This window comes from Mustela nigripes, chromosome 13 (assembly GCF_022355385.1).
Source record: "Mustela nigripes isolate SB6536 chromosome 13, MUSNIG.SB6536, whole genome shotgun sequence".
NCBI classification, from domain to species: domain Eukaryota; kingdom Metazoa; phylum Chordata; class Mammalia; order Carnivora; family Mustelidae; genus Mustela; species Mustela nigripes.
The window spans coordinates 106,649,742-106,667,322 of record NC_081569.1 but is presented as its reverse complement, the minus strand read 5'-3'; the positions used below and the strand labels follow the sequence as shown (position 1 = coordinate 106,667,322).

At 35.1% G+C, this 17,581-nt stretch overlaps 2 protein-coding genes across 3 annotated transcripts in view; one reads left to right on the top strand and one right to left on the bottom strand.

Annotated features, from left to right (window-relative positions):
* TRMT5 (tRNA methyltransferase 5) overlaps positions 1–4,381 on the top strand; it is a 14,646-nt gene extending 10,265 nt beyond the window's left edge. The window contains 3 exon segments of the mRNA XM_059373331.1: positions 3,073–3,727; positions 4,096–4,139; positions 4,141–4,381. Of these exon segments, the coding sequence (XP_059229314.1) occupies positions 3,073–3,727; positions 4,096–4,139; positions 4,141–4,185 (744 nt within the window). The 3' untranslated portion in view covers positions 4,186–4,381.
* Positions 4,382–10,161: 5,780 nt separating this feature from the next.
* MNAT1 (MNAT1 component of CDK activating kinase) overlaps positions 10,162–17,581 on the bottom strand; it is a 212,062-nt gene continuing 204,642 nt past the window's right edge. For both annotated transcript variants that reach the window (XM_059373330.1, XM_059373329.1), the window contains exon 8: positions 10,162–10,621. In XM_059373330.1, coding sequence (XP_059229313.1) covers positions 10,501–10,621 — 121 coding nt within the window. In that variant the 3' untranslated portion in view covers positions 10,162–10,500. The remainder of the gene's footprint in view (positions 10,622–17,581) is intronic.

Genomic DNA, 17,581 nt, shown 5'->3' with positions numbered 1-17,581 from the left:
CAGAATTGCTGTTCTTCTTCTCTTCGATCTCCGATGGATTTTCAGGTGTTTGCAATCTTTAGATAAGCTATCTAGCTGATCTCCGGCTAGCTGAAGTAGTCTCAGCCAGCTACTTCTCCGCCATCTTGACTCCTCCTTTATATAGCCTTTTGATGGAAGTGCAAATTTGACAGATACTCAGGAAGAATATATGGTAATATATTGCTGTTTTGAATACGTACGTTCTCTGACCTATCATTGCATTTACAGGAAGTTATCTGAAGGATAAAACTGGACAAAATTGTAATGCTGTATGTACTAGGTTCTTCATCATCATTTTTATAATAACAAAACAGGAATGGAAACAATCTAAATTTTCATCAGCGAATTGATCAAATTTTGGCATATAGAATAGTATATAGAACATCGCTCTATTTTAACTAAGTATTTATGTAAATATGCATGTATATTAGAATGTTAACAGTGGGCATATTTTTATTTGATGTAGTTACTAGTGACCTTTGTTCTCATCTTTATACTTTTCTACTGAGCACATATTTCTTTTATAAGAAAAATCTATTTCAAAGAAAAAATATTTTTAATATGTGGGAACAGATACCTGGTACCCCTAAAATCTCATCCTCTACCCCCAAAATCCTCTGAAGTGCTGGAGAATATAAACTTTTTTTTAAGCCAAAAGTCTTAGATGATTATATATTAACATTATACGAAATTTTATACCCAAGCTAGGAAATAGGTTAAACTCTCTCCATAACGTGACAAAAATTTTAGTAACAAAGTCCTCTTAAACTGTAAGATACGTCTTTTTGTTTCTTTCAAGTTTTTATTTAAATTCTAGTTAGTTCACATATAGTGTAATGTTGGTTTCAGGAGTAGAATTTAGTGATTCATCATTACATGTAATACCAGTGCTTATCACAAGTGCCCTCCTTAATGCCCATCACCCATCTAGCCCCTCCCCTTCCAACCTCCCCTCTAGCAACCCTCAGTTTGTGCTCTATAGTTAACAGTGTCTTAGGTCTACTTCCCTTTTTCCCCCTCCCCCTACATTCATCTTTTTTTTTTCCTTACATTCTAAATATGACTGAACATTCTCATGGCACTTGTCTTTCTTTGACTGACTTACTTCTTTTAAACAGGATTTTGTAAAACTTAGGAGAGAGTTTATGCAAAATAATTATTTTTTAAAGGTTCTGGGACACATAAGCTTAGGTGAATATTTCAGGTATAATATTATTTCTCCATAATTTAATTGTAGCTGAATATTAAAATACCATTTACTACACACTTACTATTAGGCCTTAGCTAATGTTTTAAATATAACATATTTTAAGAAGCCTACAAGATAATGGTTATTCTTTTTAATATTCTCTTTATGCAGGTAACAAGGTATGACTGAGTAGGGTGTTGGGAGCCAGGCTTCTGACTCCAGAGTAGTCTTTCCCTGTATAAAACCTCCATGGCCTACTGCTTGTATGTAGTACATAGTATTACATACATGTAGTTACATGTGAGATTTGAATGTGAATCCTTTGCTGGTATCACTGCTTATCTCAGCACGCACTGATTGAATACTACATGTTCTTCATTTGCTACCAAGCTTTACGATAGCAGGTGGCATCCTTCTCAGAGCTCTAAAAGTTCTGAGAAACTTATATAATTTTTGAAATGGTTTCTGACTGATTTCTTAAGTCAACTAAAGTTTGTTCTTAGGGTCTATTTAATACTTAACATTTATACCATAAACGTAAAGGCTCACCCAGTATAATTTCTTTGCTCCAAATAGAATCACATTTAAGTTTGACTTTAGGAGCTCATGCAGTATATAAGTACTTTGTGTGTATATTGTGAGTAAAAAGATACCTGAAAGTTAATTGGGCTGAAAGTAATGCTGACTAGGTGAGTGAGATACCAGAGACAGTGTGAGTAAAATCAGAAGGATACTTAGAATTATTTTTTTTTCAAACTAGTACTGTGCTTCACATTAAAAAGGGGGAATAGAAAAGATATTTCAGGAAAAGCTTCCCAAGACATATTCAGAACCTTCCAGGTTTTAGTTGGCAGAATAATGAAGGAACATTTCCAATTCTGGAGCCTTAACATGGCCAGAGCATCTGATGTGGTTGGGATGAAAAAATATTTACACAAATTTGAAGGCAGAATATTCCATGAAGGCAGAATATAGAAAATATTTATCTCTACCAGATTTATAGAACTTACAAACTTTTCTTGCCCTTTTATTCTTCATCCATTAAAATAAGGGCTGAACCAATTTAGAAAATACTCAGGTTAATAAAGACTTAATTTTTTACAAATAAAATAAAATAAAATAAGGGCTGAAGTCAGATTCCATGACTATAATTTTAATTTTGTTTTCTGTCGTGTTTATGATAGCCCCCCCAAAAATGGCATTAAGTCTTAAATGTGTTTCAAGACTTAGCTTCTTTGTATAAATTTAGTTTAATCCATGAAAACTCAAATTTGGGAAAAGAGAAAATAGCAGAATGATTTGTTCTGTACACTGGCTCTAATATGTAGTCATGAAACTTGCAATGTCAATGTAACTATCTAAAAACATAGCAAAATACCCCCAAATTCACTGGTGCATGACACATCTATCATGCCTCCCTCTTACAAACTGAAAACTAAGGAAGCTTATTTGCTGAGTGGAAGTGCTATCTGCAACTTAGCTAGTCATTGTGAAGATGTGTGTGGTGTGTTGTTTCAAATTATAGGTTTATTTCTCTCTCCATCGGGTGACAAAATAGAGTATGATTAAGCCAGTCAGCTGGCCTGTCTGAAAAATTCCTCATGTGATTTGGGAACCACTTTATGACCCCATTAGAATGAGATGGAGAGCCATTTGGCTTTAAAGAGATGAATTTTCTCATGTCAAAGTCTAATGTGGGTTGTTAACTGGCCTCAAGGATAGCATAAACACCAGAATTATAATTAAAATGCACTGTTATTTTCTATTAAATGTAAATGTATGTGTGTGGGTATATCCATTCCAGTATTCATGGCTGGAATTTAAGACTAATCAGGTTAATCAAAGTATAATACTTCTTTCAGGTTCGAGAAAACAGCCACACCTATGAATTTGATTTTTCAAAAGTCTATTGGAATCCTCGTCTCTCTACAGAACACAGTCGTATCACAGAACTTCTCAAACCTGGGGATGTACTGTTTGATGTTTTTGCTGGGGTTGGGCCTTTTGCCGTTCCAGCAGCAAAGAAAAACTGCACTGTATTTGCTAATGATCTCAATCCTGAATCCCATAAATGGCTGTTGCACAATTGTAAATTAAATAAAGTGGACCAAAAGGTGAAAGTCTTTAACTTGGATGGGAAAGACTTCCTTCAAGGACCAGTGAGAGAAGAGTTAATGCAGCAGCTGGGACCACTGTCAAAAGAAAGAAAACACTCTGTGCACATTGTCATGAACTTGCCCGCAAAGGCTATCGAGTTTCTCAGTGTTTTCAAGTCACTTTTAGATGGGCCACCATGCAGCACTGAGCTTCTTCCCATAGTGCACTGTTACAGCTTTTCCAAAGATCCTAATCCTGCTAAGGATGTTCAGCAACAAGCTGGGGCTGTGTTAGGCATTTCCTTGGAGGCATGCAGTTCAATTCACCCAGTAAGAAATGTAGCCCCTAACAAGGAAATGTTATGTATCACCTTCCGGATTCCTGCTGCTGTACTCTACAAGAACCAGACCCTAAATCTAGGTGAGCAATTTCTGGGAAATTAAATATAAAGTATAATACTTTCATGGAGCTTTTTTAGTCTACATATATATTTTATTAATTAAATTTGGAAATATGTGAAACTAATTCTAGTTAGCTATTTCAATTCAGGATTCCTTGCTGCTCAGTTGTGACTACTTTCTCCCAATTTTACAAATTTTAGCATGGTATACACACTGTTCAGTCTAGTAGAAGACAGCTTCATTAAAATAATAAATCCATGGGAATGTTACTATTTCATGTATAAGTTGAATATTAAAAATCTTAAAAGGCCTATATTATTTGGTTTTTGAAAGTATTTTCCAATGTTAAGTATCTTACCTAATACAGGTTTTCTGGATTTGTTACAGAGAATCATGACGATCCACCTCTTAAACGCCAGAGGACAGAAAAATAAAGTCTTTTCAGAAGAAAAAACTCAAATTGCCTCAGTCACTTAATTGGAAAAAGTTTTCTCTGTTTCCCCACTAGACACTTACGTAATGAAATATAACTTGTATGGTTTCATAAAATGTTAGCTAGGAACTTTAGAATTGAACACTTCTGTTTTGCTCTTGCTGTCTTATAAGTTGAAGATTATCGAATTAGAATTTAAATGAAATAAATCTACTAAGCATATTTTATGTTACAGTCTTACAATCAATTATATCTAATTCTTTATTATATTTAAATATTGATTATCTCCTGGGAAAATAGGTTTTGAAGGTGGGATAATTGCATGCTAAGAAAGCACTAATACCATTTTGTAGTGATCCTCAGTTGAAGAGTGTGCCTAAATTTTATGTAAGTACCCCAACCTATCACTATATAAGTCATAAAAATGAGATCATTAGATCAGGGATGGCAAACTATGCCTGGCAGGCCAAATCTAGCCTACCACTGGTTTTTGTATGGCAAATGACTGGAGATTGGTTCTTATACTAATCTTGAAAAATTAAATCTTGTGACATGAAAATTATATGAAATTTGAATTTCAGTGTCCATAAATACAGTTTTATTGGAACACACCATGCTCATTTGTTTATATGCTGTCTGTGGCTGCTTTCATGCTATAACAGCAGCACAGTTACAACACAGACAGAAAGTGATTCTCAGCAGTTCATACTGCTGCTCACAGGGACATGATTCTAACTCAACACCATTTTGAGTGCCATGTAAATCGCCAAGCTATAATATCTTATTGCTAGTGTATATTCATTATTTCAAAACAAGAAAAGTGGACTTATGATGTACTTTTAAAAGCATAGTGGAGTGTGAACTATTTTGATACTGAATTAGGTAACAAAGCATATATACCTGAGCTAAAATACAATACATGTTGACATTACCAATAGCGGTACTCATCACAGATTTCCCCCACAAGCAAGCAACTGTCAGAAAAACTAGAAATTTAATCTGGAAATATCTGAACATAGAATTTCTTCATAAAATAAAAACTGAAAATGAGGGCGCAACTTGAAAGTAAGTCTCCAAGTGACACTTTTATAAGCCAAGCAAGGAGAGCCATTTACTGATGGTAAGTTTATTGTATTTGAATGCAGCAGCCAAAGAAATGTATCCAGAGAAAATTTGTTTAGGACTGTTGGCCTTTGGGCAAGAACAGTTGCTCAAAGAGTTTAGGATTTTGTGAGCAAAGTCAAGTCAATTAAGAAAGTAAATGAGCTTGACTCTTGCTGAGTTGACAGATGTTACTAATACTGCTCAGGTCTCATTTGAGACATTAGTGCTTAGTCTGAAGTTACTTAAGAATGAGCTTCTATGAATACTCTGCATGGAACAACTAGGGGGAGTATTTTTAAAGAAGGTGAGAAAAAATTCTGTACAACCAAAAGTGGCATCTGCTATGATGTGTTACAACCCAGTGGTTAAAATCTGCAGAGTAGAAAAAGACTTGGTTGGAAAAATATATAAAGCTTGTGAAAATGTAGCATATATAAAACCTGTGGTTATTCATTCTATTATTCACCAGCAAGTACCCTGCAGAAGACATTTGAACTGTCATGTGTCAATGGTGAATTTCATTTGCTTTCATGGATTCTAACCATGATTGAATTCTGTCAGAAACTGCTCAACCTGTTTGATTTTCTTAGCAATTGTGAAGTTTGAAGTTTTTTGAGCTCAGGGTCAAGACTGAAATTTTTCTTAAGAGCCTCTGCCTTGGGCTCAGGTCATGATCCCAGCGTCCTGGGATCCAGCCCTGCATTGGGCTCGCTGCTCTCTGCCTGCCTCTCTGCCTACTTGTGATCTCTATCTGATAAAGAAATAAAATCTTAAAAAAAAAAAACAAAGAGGAACCACTCTTAAACATTCTAGAACGCTGAAAGGCTCTGGAAATTAGCTTTTGCTAATGGCATACTAGTATTTCTTAAAGATTTTAACCTATAATTATAAGGTTAAAATTATAATTCACTGTGAAACTGGTCATTTCAACAACTGACATTTGAATCACAGTATCTTGTGTTACACATTTCTCATGCTATCAAAAGTTAAAGATTTCCCTCAAATTAGCAGTGGATACATTTTCTGTGTTCAGCATTTTTGGGACCTTGGTGAAAATGCAAAGAAAGGAAATTTACATATTTCAAAATCCATTCACCTATAATTGAGCTTCTACCTTAAATTGGAAGTGATTAATGTACTATGTAATGACAATAAAGCAAATATCAAGGGAAGAATCTAACAGGTTTTACAAATGCCTTCCAAGTGATGAATATGCCCAGTTAAAATCTTATGCTGCTGGACTGATGCCAGTATTTGGCAGTATCTATTTGTGTGAAAATACATTTTTAGAGATAAAATGTATAAAATCTTATTACAGATAACCATTAACAGGTGGTCATTTACAACTGATTTTGATGATAGGAAACACTTGGAACCCCAATTAAAGGAACAAGTGTTATTCCCCCACAAAAGGAGTTACAAACAATGTAATTACATATACCCAATTATATTTTGAATTTTGTTCATTAAAAACATTGTACCAATTATTTTATCATAAAGCCTAAAATACTTCCTGCCTGGTCCTACAAAAAATGTTTGAGGACCACTCATTAAATCATTCATTACAAACTCAAATGCCTTCAGAAGTGAGGCAGGTAATATAAATCAGTGAAGGCAATAAATGGTAAGAAGTGTAGGAAAGTAATGAGTTGGAGCTCTCATCCCTTCTCTAAAGGCACTTAAAAATGGTTTTTGAAACTCAACCAAACCTCTCCTCTGCAAGACCCAGGAGGCTAATTCAGCCAGGGATTACCATTTGGGACTTCTAATTTTCCTCTCCTCCCTTCCCTTCAAGTGAGGAGTATGTAGGTGAAGGGTCAGAAAGCTTTCGGTAAAGGACCAGATAGTATTTTAGCCATAAGGTCTCTTTTGCTGCTCAACTCTGTTGCAGTAGCCCCCCAGAAGAGCCATAAACAATACATAAACACTATATGCCAAAACAACTTTATTTATGGATACTGAAATTTGAAAATCATATGCTTTCCACTTGTTAAAAAGTATATGATTTTGGCTTTCTTCAACCTTAAAAAATGTAGACATCAATCTTAGCTCATGAAGCATACAGAAAAAGACAGCAGCTGGATTTGGCCAAGGGTCCACAGTTGGCCTGATCTAGGTGAAGAGAATTTTAATTTTCAGGTAGGAGTAAGAGTTTTTTCCCAGTATTATAGTGATATGCTAGGTTATAAATATTAAATATGGGTACAAATGATGTTTTTATTCATACATGGAAAGTGATAAGATTCTTGCCTCTATTTGGTCAAATATCCAGTCTCTCTATTAACACTTTAACTCCTCCCCCTTTTCCTTCAGAGTGGCTAAGTGCATGTATGATTATTTCATTATTTAAATCTAGGCCCACCCTAAAGTTTTTAACATGATACCTAGTAAGTGAACTCTTGATGTCCACTAAAAAATGACAGCTGGAGAACTTACCAGATACAATTTTTTTTTTTAATTTTCTTAGCTTTTTGACAAGTTTCCTGCCACCTTAATTGGATTTTGAAATAATTACCACCAGTTAACAGTCTAAGGATAATTTCTAAGAGAAGCTTAGGTCAAATATTTATTGAATGAAATTAAGAAACACTAATAGTGCATCCCAACTATGATGTAAATGTATTCAATACCATTAATATATGTTTAAAAGGAAGGTAGTTAATGGATAAATGAGGTTCTACATAATGAATTTCTCAGAACTTCTCTCAAGGATATAAATAAGGTTATTAAGTTGCTGTCATTTATATGCCATAAAATAACTAGACACCTGATCCATAAAACTTCCTGGAAATCTTGGGAAGTTTGATTACTCAGACTTGGTTCTACAGAGCTATTGTTTATAAGCTTGCCAGTTTGATACTCATCTCTGAAGCATGGACTCTCACCACTTTGGTTCAAATCCACTCTGCTACTTTTAAGTTCGATTAACCTTCTGGAAGTTAGTTAACCTCCCTATGCTTCAGCTTCTCCATCTGTGAAAATGGGGGAAAAAATACTAGCATTGTAAAGATTAAGTAAGAATACACAATACATGAAGCACAGTGCTTGGCGCATACATAATGCTCAGCAGTTGTTAGCTATTGCTTCTGGGCTAGTGTTGTACAAGGTTAAAAGACTTAATTGATGTATATGATAGACTTGTGCAGCCTTTTGACTCGGAGAGGAAAAATCACTGGGGGATAGGGGATAACCTCATCAATTTAGAGTATTTCTGTGATTTAGTGTACTGTCATTAAGTTACTTACCTTCCACCATTGTCTTTCATCTAATAGGTCAATTAACAACTTATTTGGCCTATCGAACAAAGTACAGCAATAATAAGAGCAAAATATTTACAAATGTATAAAGGTTTTCGAATTCAATTTATTTGCCAAATCAGATGCAGGCAATTTCCACAATAATGAGGTAGGCTCAAAAAATGTTTTAAAAGCCTTTTAAGTGTTCTATTAATTAGTTCATTCACTTAAATATATTATACAAGGTACTGAGAACAAATAATAGTATTTCTTTTGTAAAGACTGGATACTGTACAGCAAAGTCTTAACTTTAAGTCAATGTTCTCACTTCTTTGAACAGATGTATAGACTATACTTAAAATCCTCAGTTGGGGAATGCTAATAGAAATGAAAAATAGGATGCAGCCTGTAAAGTACAGACAGAACTAGACTTAAAAATAAAAATCAAACAGTTTTAATTCTGGCTTTTTTTCTAATGTGTATATGATCTGGGCCTACTCAATTATTTGATGCCTTGGTTTTCTTAGTTATCAAAGACTGTTCAAAGGTCAGCTGTACAGCTAACTAACACAGGGATGAGGGACATTAACCCCCCCACCCCAACACACACACACTAGAAAATCGACATGTAACTTCTGACTCCCACACTCCCAAAATGTAAGTGCTAATAGCCTACTGTTCACCAGAAGCCTTAACACAAACATAATAGTCAAGTATACATGTTTTTGTATGTTATACACTATATACTTACAATAAGCTAGAAAAAAGAAAATGTTAAAATAATAAGGTACCATACAAAAAAAATCCATGTACAAGTGAATCCATACAGTTTAAACTTGCATTATTCAAGGGTCAACCATATTGTAAAAGATAAAGATGTATCCCTGAAATTAATACCTGCCTAGGCAAATAAGCTGCAGTTGTTAAATATGGATATTCCACCCTAATGTAACCACAAATTTTATTTCACATAATTTTCCTCCCATAAAATTAACATCTGTTATAAGGAACATTTGATAGGAAATCCCTTAATTTCCTTGAGAAACTATGTCCTAGGCCCAGTGGTCTATGTAACAGCCTCGTATAAGATTGAGATGCTACAAATATCCATCCTCTCTACTGCCAACTCTAAGCAAAATCCTAGGTTTACTAAAAGCCCTTGAAGTTTTAATAGAAACTGAATCAGAGTCTGCAATTTACTCAGAGAAATTTTGTTTAAAATGTATCCATTCCAGTCTCCAAGGTTTCATCATAAAATGAGCTCACATTTGAAGTGAAAGGTGCCATTTAAGTATTAAATTTTATTAACTTACTTCTTTGAATTTGTCATTAAAAGTAGGTTAATATTCTCATCTGGTTTATCCTAAGTGTGGCTCACAGCTGGGAACTATAATACCTTGATCAAGGTCTGTCTCACCTTCCACTGTTCAAAACAGGCACTGAGTCCTTAATATCAAGAGAGTGGCATTATCACAAGTCAAGTTTTACTTGCCACAACCTGCTGGCAGAAGGAAATATATTCACTTGTCTGGACTAGTATTAAAGAACATAGGGGAAAAAAAGAGAACATTTTATGAGAGAAAATAATAGACTTGGATATTAACACTAAATGTCGTATTCAAAATGGCATTTTAAAATGTGTTCAAGTAAAACACTGTAATAAGAGAAAAACCACAGAACTTCATATAAAGTCTAGCTTTATTTTTAAAAAGATTTTACAAGTCTGTCAACCTCAAGCATACATAGGTAAATTATTCATGTCTTCCATCAGATAAAGTTTACAGCTTCAATCCCTCTCAGAAAAATATAAGTAAAAAATAAATCTTTTCACATATATTTATCCACCGTATTGCTCAACTTAGTTCTGAAATTTTCTCTTATAAATACTTTAACACAGCTGCTAGTTGGTGTACTGCTGCTGGGCAGCTGCACATGGCTATATTTTTACACGTCTGCTTTTCTTTTGCTAGCTCCCTGGTTCGGCTCCTAGGTCCAAATCTTATAAAGGAGAAATAAAGGTTAACTGGGCTGCCAGAAAAGCCCGCTGAATGCATCCTGTAGTGCTCTGTGACAAGCAAGAGAAGAAGTATAGCCTCCAGCAAGGTCCTGTGGAGAGGCAGCTCTGACATGGTTTAAATACCTAAAACAAAACAAAAAGTGTAACAGTGACACAGAAAGCACATATAAATTGGTACATTTTTAAAAATAATAATAAAACTGATTCACATTTTAAAGCAGAATTCTGAGACTGAAATGTTCAGACTTCTTAAATGCATTATTACCTTTTAAAAAGAAACACACTGACTATATATAGAAAGTGCCTAAACCAGTTTGTTAAACAAAATTATAAAGCAAATTACATTAAGATCTAAAAACAGCTCTTAAGGAGGTTTCAAAAATAATACTTGCTATTAAAATGTTCACTGTTCCCAATTTTCAGAACTTAGTTTATTGGTGGTTGTTTGGGTACCTAACTGCTACTGTCCTCCTTGCATACTTTTTCTTTTCTTTTCTTTTTTTTAAGATTTTAGTTATTTATTTGACAGAGATCACAAGAGGCAGGCAGAGAGGCAGATAGAGAGAGAAAGGAGGAAGCAGGCTCCCTGCTGAGCAGACAGCACAATGCAGGGCTTGATCCCAGGACCTTGGCATCATGACCTGGGCCAAAGACAGAAGCTTTAAGCCACCCAGGTGCCCCACCTCCTGGGGTAGTATCATACCTGGTATAAATACCTGGTATCATAATACTATTGTATTAATATTTTTACATAAATATTGAATACTTTACATAAATATATTCTAAAATAAATACTTCAAAGGAGGAGGAGGGAGAAGAGAATATACTAGTTACTTCAAATATACTTCAGCATTACAAAAATGTATTGTCTCCTTCTACACAGGAAGTGAACCCTTAGAAAATTACATGCTCAAGAAATCTCTGACAGCCTGAGTTCAACAGTCCCAATTAGTAAATACAAAAGTCTTCTGAACTGATCTCAAAAGACAGTGTACCATTTTTCTTCAATCATATATATATATATTATTTAGCAATTAAACCTTTTTACATTGATAAAGGTAAAGAGACCTAAAATATGGGACAATCTTAGCCAAAGAAGGTCAACTTATTAGCATGACTAACAGCACTGTTGGAAAACAAATATTTCCAGCTCTGCTTCAATGCCTAGTTTAAGAAACCACATTGTTTCTTCAGGCCTCAGGAAGTAAAGGAGCTTCATCCGCCTTAGAATTACGGTTATGGCAAATGAATAAATCAGGTACCAGAACATTTTAATAACTTGGAAACTTTTCTACTCATTCATTCAAACTTCCTGTGTGTCAAAGTCTTGATGCATGAGCAACTTCTTATTTCTAACATAATAACAAGTCTGTTTTTCATTTGTATCCATCTTTAATAAGGCTGTGTGATTAAAAAATATATGGCAATGTAAGAGGCCAAATAGAAAAAGTGGTCAAAGTAAGACACAGGATAAGCTCCCAGAATTGGCTATAATTTATTCACACTACCACAAATCAAGGTGTTAACTCAATTCTTTGCTTCTCTGCCAAGGGTGAAAGGGAAAAGTGAAGGAGAAAGGAAATTAATATTTACTGAGCAATGATCTACAAACTTTTTTTTTTTTTTTTTTTTTAAGTAGGCTGCATGCCCAGTGTGGAGCCTAGTAAAGGGCTCAAACTCATGACCCTGAGATCAAGTCAGATGCTTAACTGACTAAGCCACCCTGGCTTCCCCACAAACTCTTTTTTTTTTTTTTTGGACAGACAGAGATCACAAGTAGGCAGAGAGGCAGGCAGAGAGAGAAGAAGGGAAGCAGGCTCCCTACTGGGCAGAGAGCCCGATGTGGGGCTCCATCCCAGGACCCTGAGATCATGACCTGAGTGGCTTCAACCCACTGGTGCCCCCCGCCAACTTTTGATAGTATACTTATAGCAGTAAAAATATTTGAGCGTGCTACTCCAAAATTTGTGTACTTATTTATAAACCATATACCTATTGTATTATCAGTTATATAGTATATAATTACATATAATATAAAGAAGTATATTATAAAATATAAATATTTAAAGGAGGAGATAAAAATATTTCAACAAAAGTTCTAGTATTTTCTCTCTACATCCCATCCTATAAACCTTGGTGGGATGCATCCCAATTTCATTGTCAAACTCTTGATAGAAACTTAGGTCCCACTGAACATAAACAGGGATTCACCAAATCTACCACAAAGAAAGTATCTGCTTATTACATCCCAGGACACAATAAAATGTCCACTGTTAAGATTATGATGCACGAGAAATTATGTAAGTTAAATAAGTCATCTCAGACATCTAAAAATAAACCTGGAACAGGATAAAATCAATTTCTGTTCACTGAGAATTCAATAACTATCACATAAATAAGTAATATTTAGTAATATTTTTACAGGTATCTTAGAAATGAGACATTCCATTCCTAGTATGAGTTTCCAGGTTAATTTTACCCATACACCAGATACCGCCATATTACCCTTTTTCCTTTTCTCAGACCCTCAAAAGCACAGCCTTAGCTCCAATAGCTGTTCACTCATGGTAAAGCTCGGGTACCACAGGAGAATGTCTGTTAACCTTAAGAAGCCAACTATCATAAACAGAATTGTTTTTCATAGCTGTAATACAAACCACTGTGCAACTGGTTGTTTTGATTCATCACATTTTGGTACAACTTGCTTCTGGGAAAGTTGAGTCATACCATCTCTGGCTTGGCAATTCAAGCATAAACTTGCAGTGTACATACAGCTTTTTATATGTTATCCTGAGAAACCTGAAACAGCTGCACTGCTGGCAGGAAAACACAGGACCACCAGTAAAATATCCAAAACAGTTGCATCTTTTAATTTATGACTGTGCACTGCTTCCATAAAGAGTATATAAAACAGTTCAACTTTTTATAGGTAAAATGTAATAAACAGTCATACTCATTGATGCCATAAATGTATAAAAAAAGTTTATTTAAAATGATTAATTAGTGTTTGAAAACAGTAATTCTTAAACAGTCATAATCCAGAGCAATGAGCAAATATTTTAAAATTTTAGTTGCTAATGCTAAGTTGTAGATTCTTGCTGCCAAAATCAAGTAAATTAAAATTTCTTTGTGTAGCACTGAAGAAAATGCATTTCTCTTCTAGCAATCATTTACATTAAGCATGCCTGTGAGTATATTCTTTAAAGACCTACTTATTTACATTACTGTTTTTGATCTCTAGGGCTGCACAAAACGGTTACTGTTAAATATTTCAATCTATTTTCACCATGGCAACCTACATTAATTCCAATTTAAAAAAGTAAAACACAGTTCATTCTCGTTACTCAACTGTTGGCTTTTATTTTCTAGGTATTTTAATGTCCTTAAACCCTTTAATTATTGTGGTACACTGAAGTATTTTAAAGGATCTGCCACATTGAAACCACACAATGAGAATTTAGCATTTTTGCCTACTTTCTCCCATTAATCCACATCTGTGTTGTTTTAATTCTTTCATGACCATTACAAGTACATCACTGAATAGGATTCCTGGGGTTTCTGGCAAAGGTCAGTATCATTTCAAGTACACCTTTAAAGAACAGAATGAGGAAGAAGTCTTAGCCAAATTTACTTCCAAAAGTCAAGCTCAGTTGGACTTCGGAGCCTAGAGGTAACTGCTCTGACTACTTAGCCAATCCCAGGACAGTATTTCTGTTTTCATGGGTTTATTTTAAATACCTGTAAATCTTATAAGCAGAAACGAGGAAAGAAAAAAAGGGTTTGCTTATTTTGGTATCTATACCTTATTTTTACTGAAAGCAGACTAAACTCAAAGCTTTACAAATCGTACCTTTGATTATTTTCTTAATGACTTAAAAAAAGTATGTTTTCAAAAGCATGTCTAAGATAATTCCTCTACAAAGGTATCTTGTGCCCTAATTTATACTCTGTCTAAAGTTGCCTTCCTTTGCCATTACCCATCAAAATCCCTTTCAAACAGACTTGAGGAGGGGGAGGAAAAGGAGGCAATGGATCCTGAGAGAGGAGTAAGAGAGGATTAAGCATTCAAAAACCACACTTGAAAGTTTGTTCCTGAACTTTGATTTTCTGCACTGTCATTTTCTTCTGTTACATTTAGCGGCTTTTGCTCTCAAAGAAGGTGGTATAATTTACACTTAGCTTCAGAAAGACTTCATTTTCTCAGTTCTTTAACATAAGAGAGTTCCTCTGAGATTACTCTTTTACTATTTCCCTTCCTTTAAAAGCCCTATATCGACCATCTGGCTAAAGTCTTGGACTCAGCTCATTTTAGTGCTATTCAACAATGCTTTGAGTTCTCAGCTAAGGGCAGAGGGCAGGGGCTGTCACTCAAGACCGAGAGGCAGCACTCTTCCCCTCCAGTCATAACTTCCTCATGAAAACCCTTGAAACACTTTGACTCTAGAGAATCAAAGAATCTTGGAATTCAAACTGAAATGAAAATGTTAAGTTCGTATTAGTTTCCTTCACCTCAAATTACCAGGACCAATGAACGGTTAAAAAAAAAAGAGTCCAACAGTTTTTAACTTCATAGTGTTGCTCTAGAGAGAACTCTACAGAGATTAAGACCTTCTTTTTATAAGTGGGCCCATTTTTTTTTTTTAAAGATTTTTATTTATTTACTTGCTAGAGAGAGATCACAAGTAGGCAGAGAGGCAGGCAGAGAGAGAGGGGGAAGCAGGCTCCCCGCTGAGCAGAGAGCCCGATGTGGGGCTCGATCCCAGGACCCTGAGATCATGACCTGAGTTGAAGGCAGAGGCTTAAACCACTAAGCCACCCAGGCACCCCTAAGTGGGCCCATTTTTAAGCCTGAATTTAAAGCCACCATGCATTAAACAGACCAGTTCCAAGTAGTTCTGCCTCCCAGCCTACAAAATTCAAATCTAAGTGCCATTAAGAGACATGAACCAGCTGATTTCAGATGTCAAGACCAAGAGCTACTGTATTCAGCTAAGGCTATAAAAGATTTACATTAACAACGTGAAATGTATCTCAACAGATTTAAAGACAAACAACAGTATGCTCAATTATCACTAAAAAGCAGAAATATTCTGAAAACAGAGGTTAGTGCTCAGGTGTCCTAACCTAATCAGGATGACAGAATAACAGACAAACTGTCTACACAGGGAAACAGATAATCATATACTCCAATATAAATGGTCAGGAAAGGACTTCAAGTCAGAACTACTGTCCATAATTCTATGAGCAGTTTGGTTATAAAATACCAACCAAGGCTTCATGAACTCAAACCAAAATATCACAAACCACAGTCATGGGATTACTCTTCACTTCATTATCTAACCTGCAAATGAGAACACAACTTGAATAAACTAATTATTAAAGCTATTTCAGATCTATACTAATATACTTGGGAATCTAGTAACCAATTTATTCCAGACATTTACACCATCTGAACACCAAAGCTCAGATTTGGAAATTAAAAGCCACATGCAGCGCCCAAGTGTACAGCTGAATACAGATTGCTCAGATAAGCCTTTCTGAATTATAACTCAAGTGTGCAATTTATTGCTACCAAATAATACACTAGGCATTTTGAGGGCAGGGTAGCTGTTACCAAAGTTACATAGTGAAAGGAAAAATGACTGAATGCATAAAAGATATAGCTATTTAAGTGTAACATACTCTATGAACAATATTGTTGGTAGTTCTGGTTATCCAACTGACAGACCCCTAAGGACACACTCCATCTGTATAATACAGATAAATACAAGAGTATCTCAGGAATCAGGTGTGATCAGAAACTTGAAAAGATCCATGAAAACAGATAATGCACGGTAGCAATAAGTCTTAAATATATTCTTCAAAGTTAGATGTTTATCTCAGTTATAATATGTTTGACTAATTTCAGTATTGTTCTTATATGCTTAAGTGAGATTAAGCAGAAAAATGGTATAAATAATGCTTTTACTTATTGATTCTTAAAACATTATGATACTCATGAATTTAATCAAGATAACCAGAGGAAAGGAAGCAAAATTTCATGAAAAATCTAAAAATAAACAAATCATATCAGAGTCATAAAAACAACAAATCATACACAGATTTTGTATATCCCAGGGAGGGAAAAGAGCTATCACTTCTGTGGTAGAAATACAATAGAGATCATAAAAATAAATATCCTAGTTTCTAAGTTCCTAAAAATTCTAGTGTCTCATTCTGGCTTGTCTAATGTAATTTTTTACTATAAATTCCATGTTAGTAACAGCTGCATGCCAGAAGTTTCATCACATCTTTATAAAGAGAGTATGGTAATTTTTCCCCAAGGGTGGGAAAGGCAAATATAGAAATTTGTATGTATACAGTTCATACCTTCTTTAAAAAAAAAAAAAAAATTTACTGAGTGTCTCCTATGTGCCAGGTATTGAAGCAACTCTGAGGATAAAACAAAGAGCAAACTCCATGTTCTAATGGACCTTGTAATTCAGCAGAGAAAGAAAGATGTTAAATAACGAATATTATGAATGAGAAAGTCAGTGTAGATTAAAAGGAAGCCAACATGAACAAGTTCAGAAAAGGTCTCCCTAAGGAAATGACAGTCCCAAAGGATGGCTTAGACCCAAAGGATGAGGAAGAGTTACTTAGCAACCCAGTGAAGAAAAGAACGTAGCAGCAAGGAGCCGGAGCACATACTGGAAATATGCAGGAAAGGTGGCTCAGGATGAGGCTAGAGATGTTGGCAGAAAGTATTCAAAAGAAATTTTGAGAATTATGAATTTTATTGAAAGGGCAATGGGAAGCCACTGGAAAGTTACTGTTAGGAACCTGATAATGTAAGCTACTTTGGCTACACAGTGGATGAGAGAAAAGCAGGAGTTGATTATTTAAAGACCCTTTAGAGTTTCTCTATTCTAGGCTTAAGATCATGCTAACTGGATTAGGGTGGCAGCAGAGGAAATAAAGAAATACTGCTTCACGAGACAATTAAAAACCAACTGAGTAGGGGCACCTGGGTGGCTCAGTTGGTTAAGCGGCTGCATGGGCCATGATCCCGGGGTCTTGGGATGGAGCCCTACAGATGGGCTC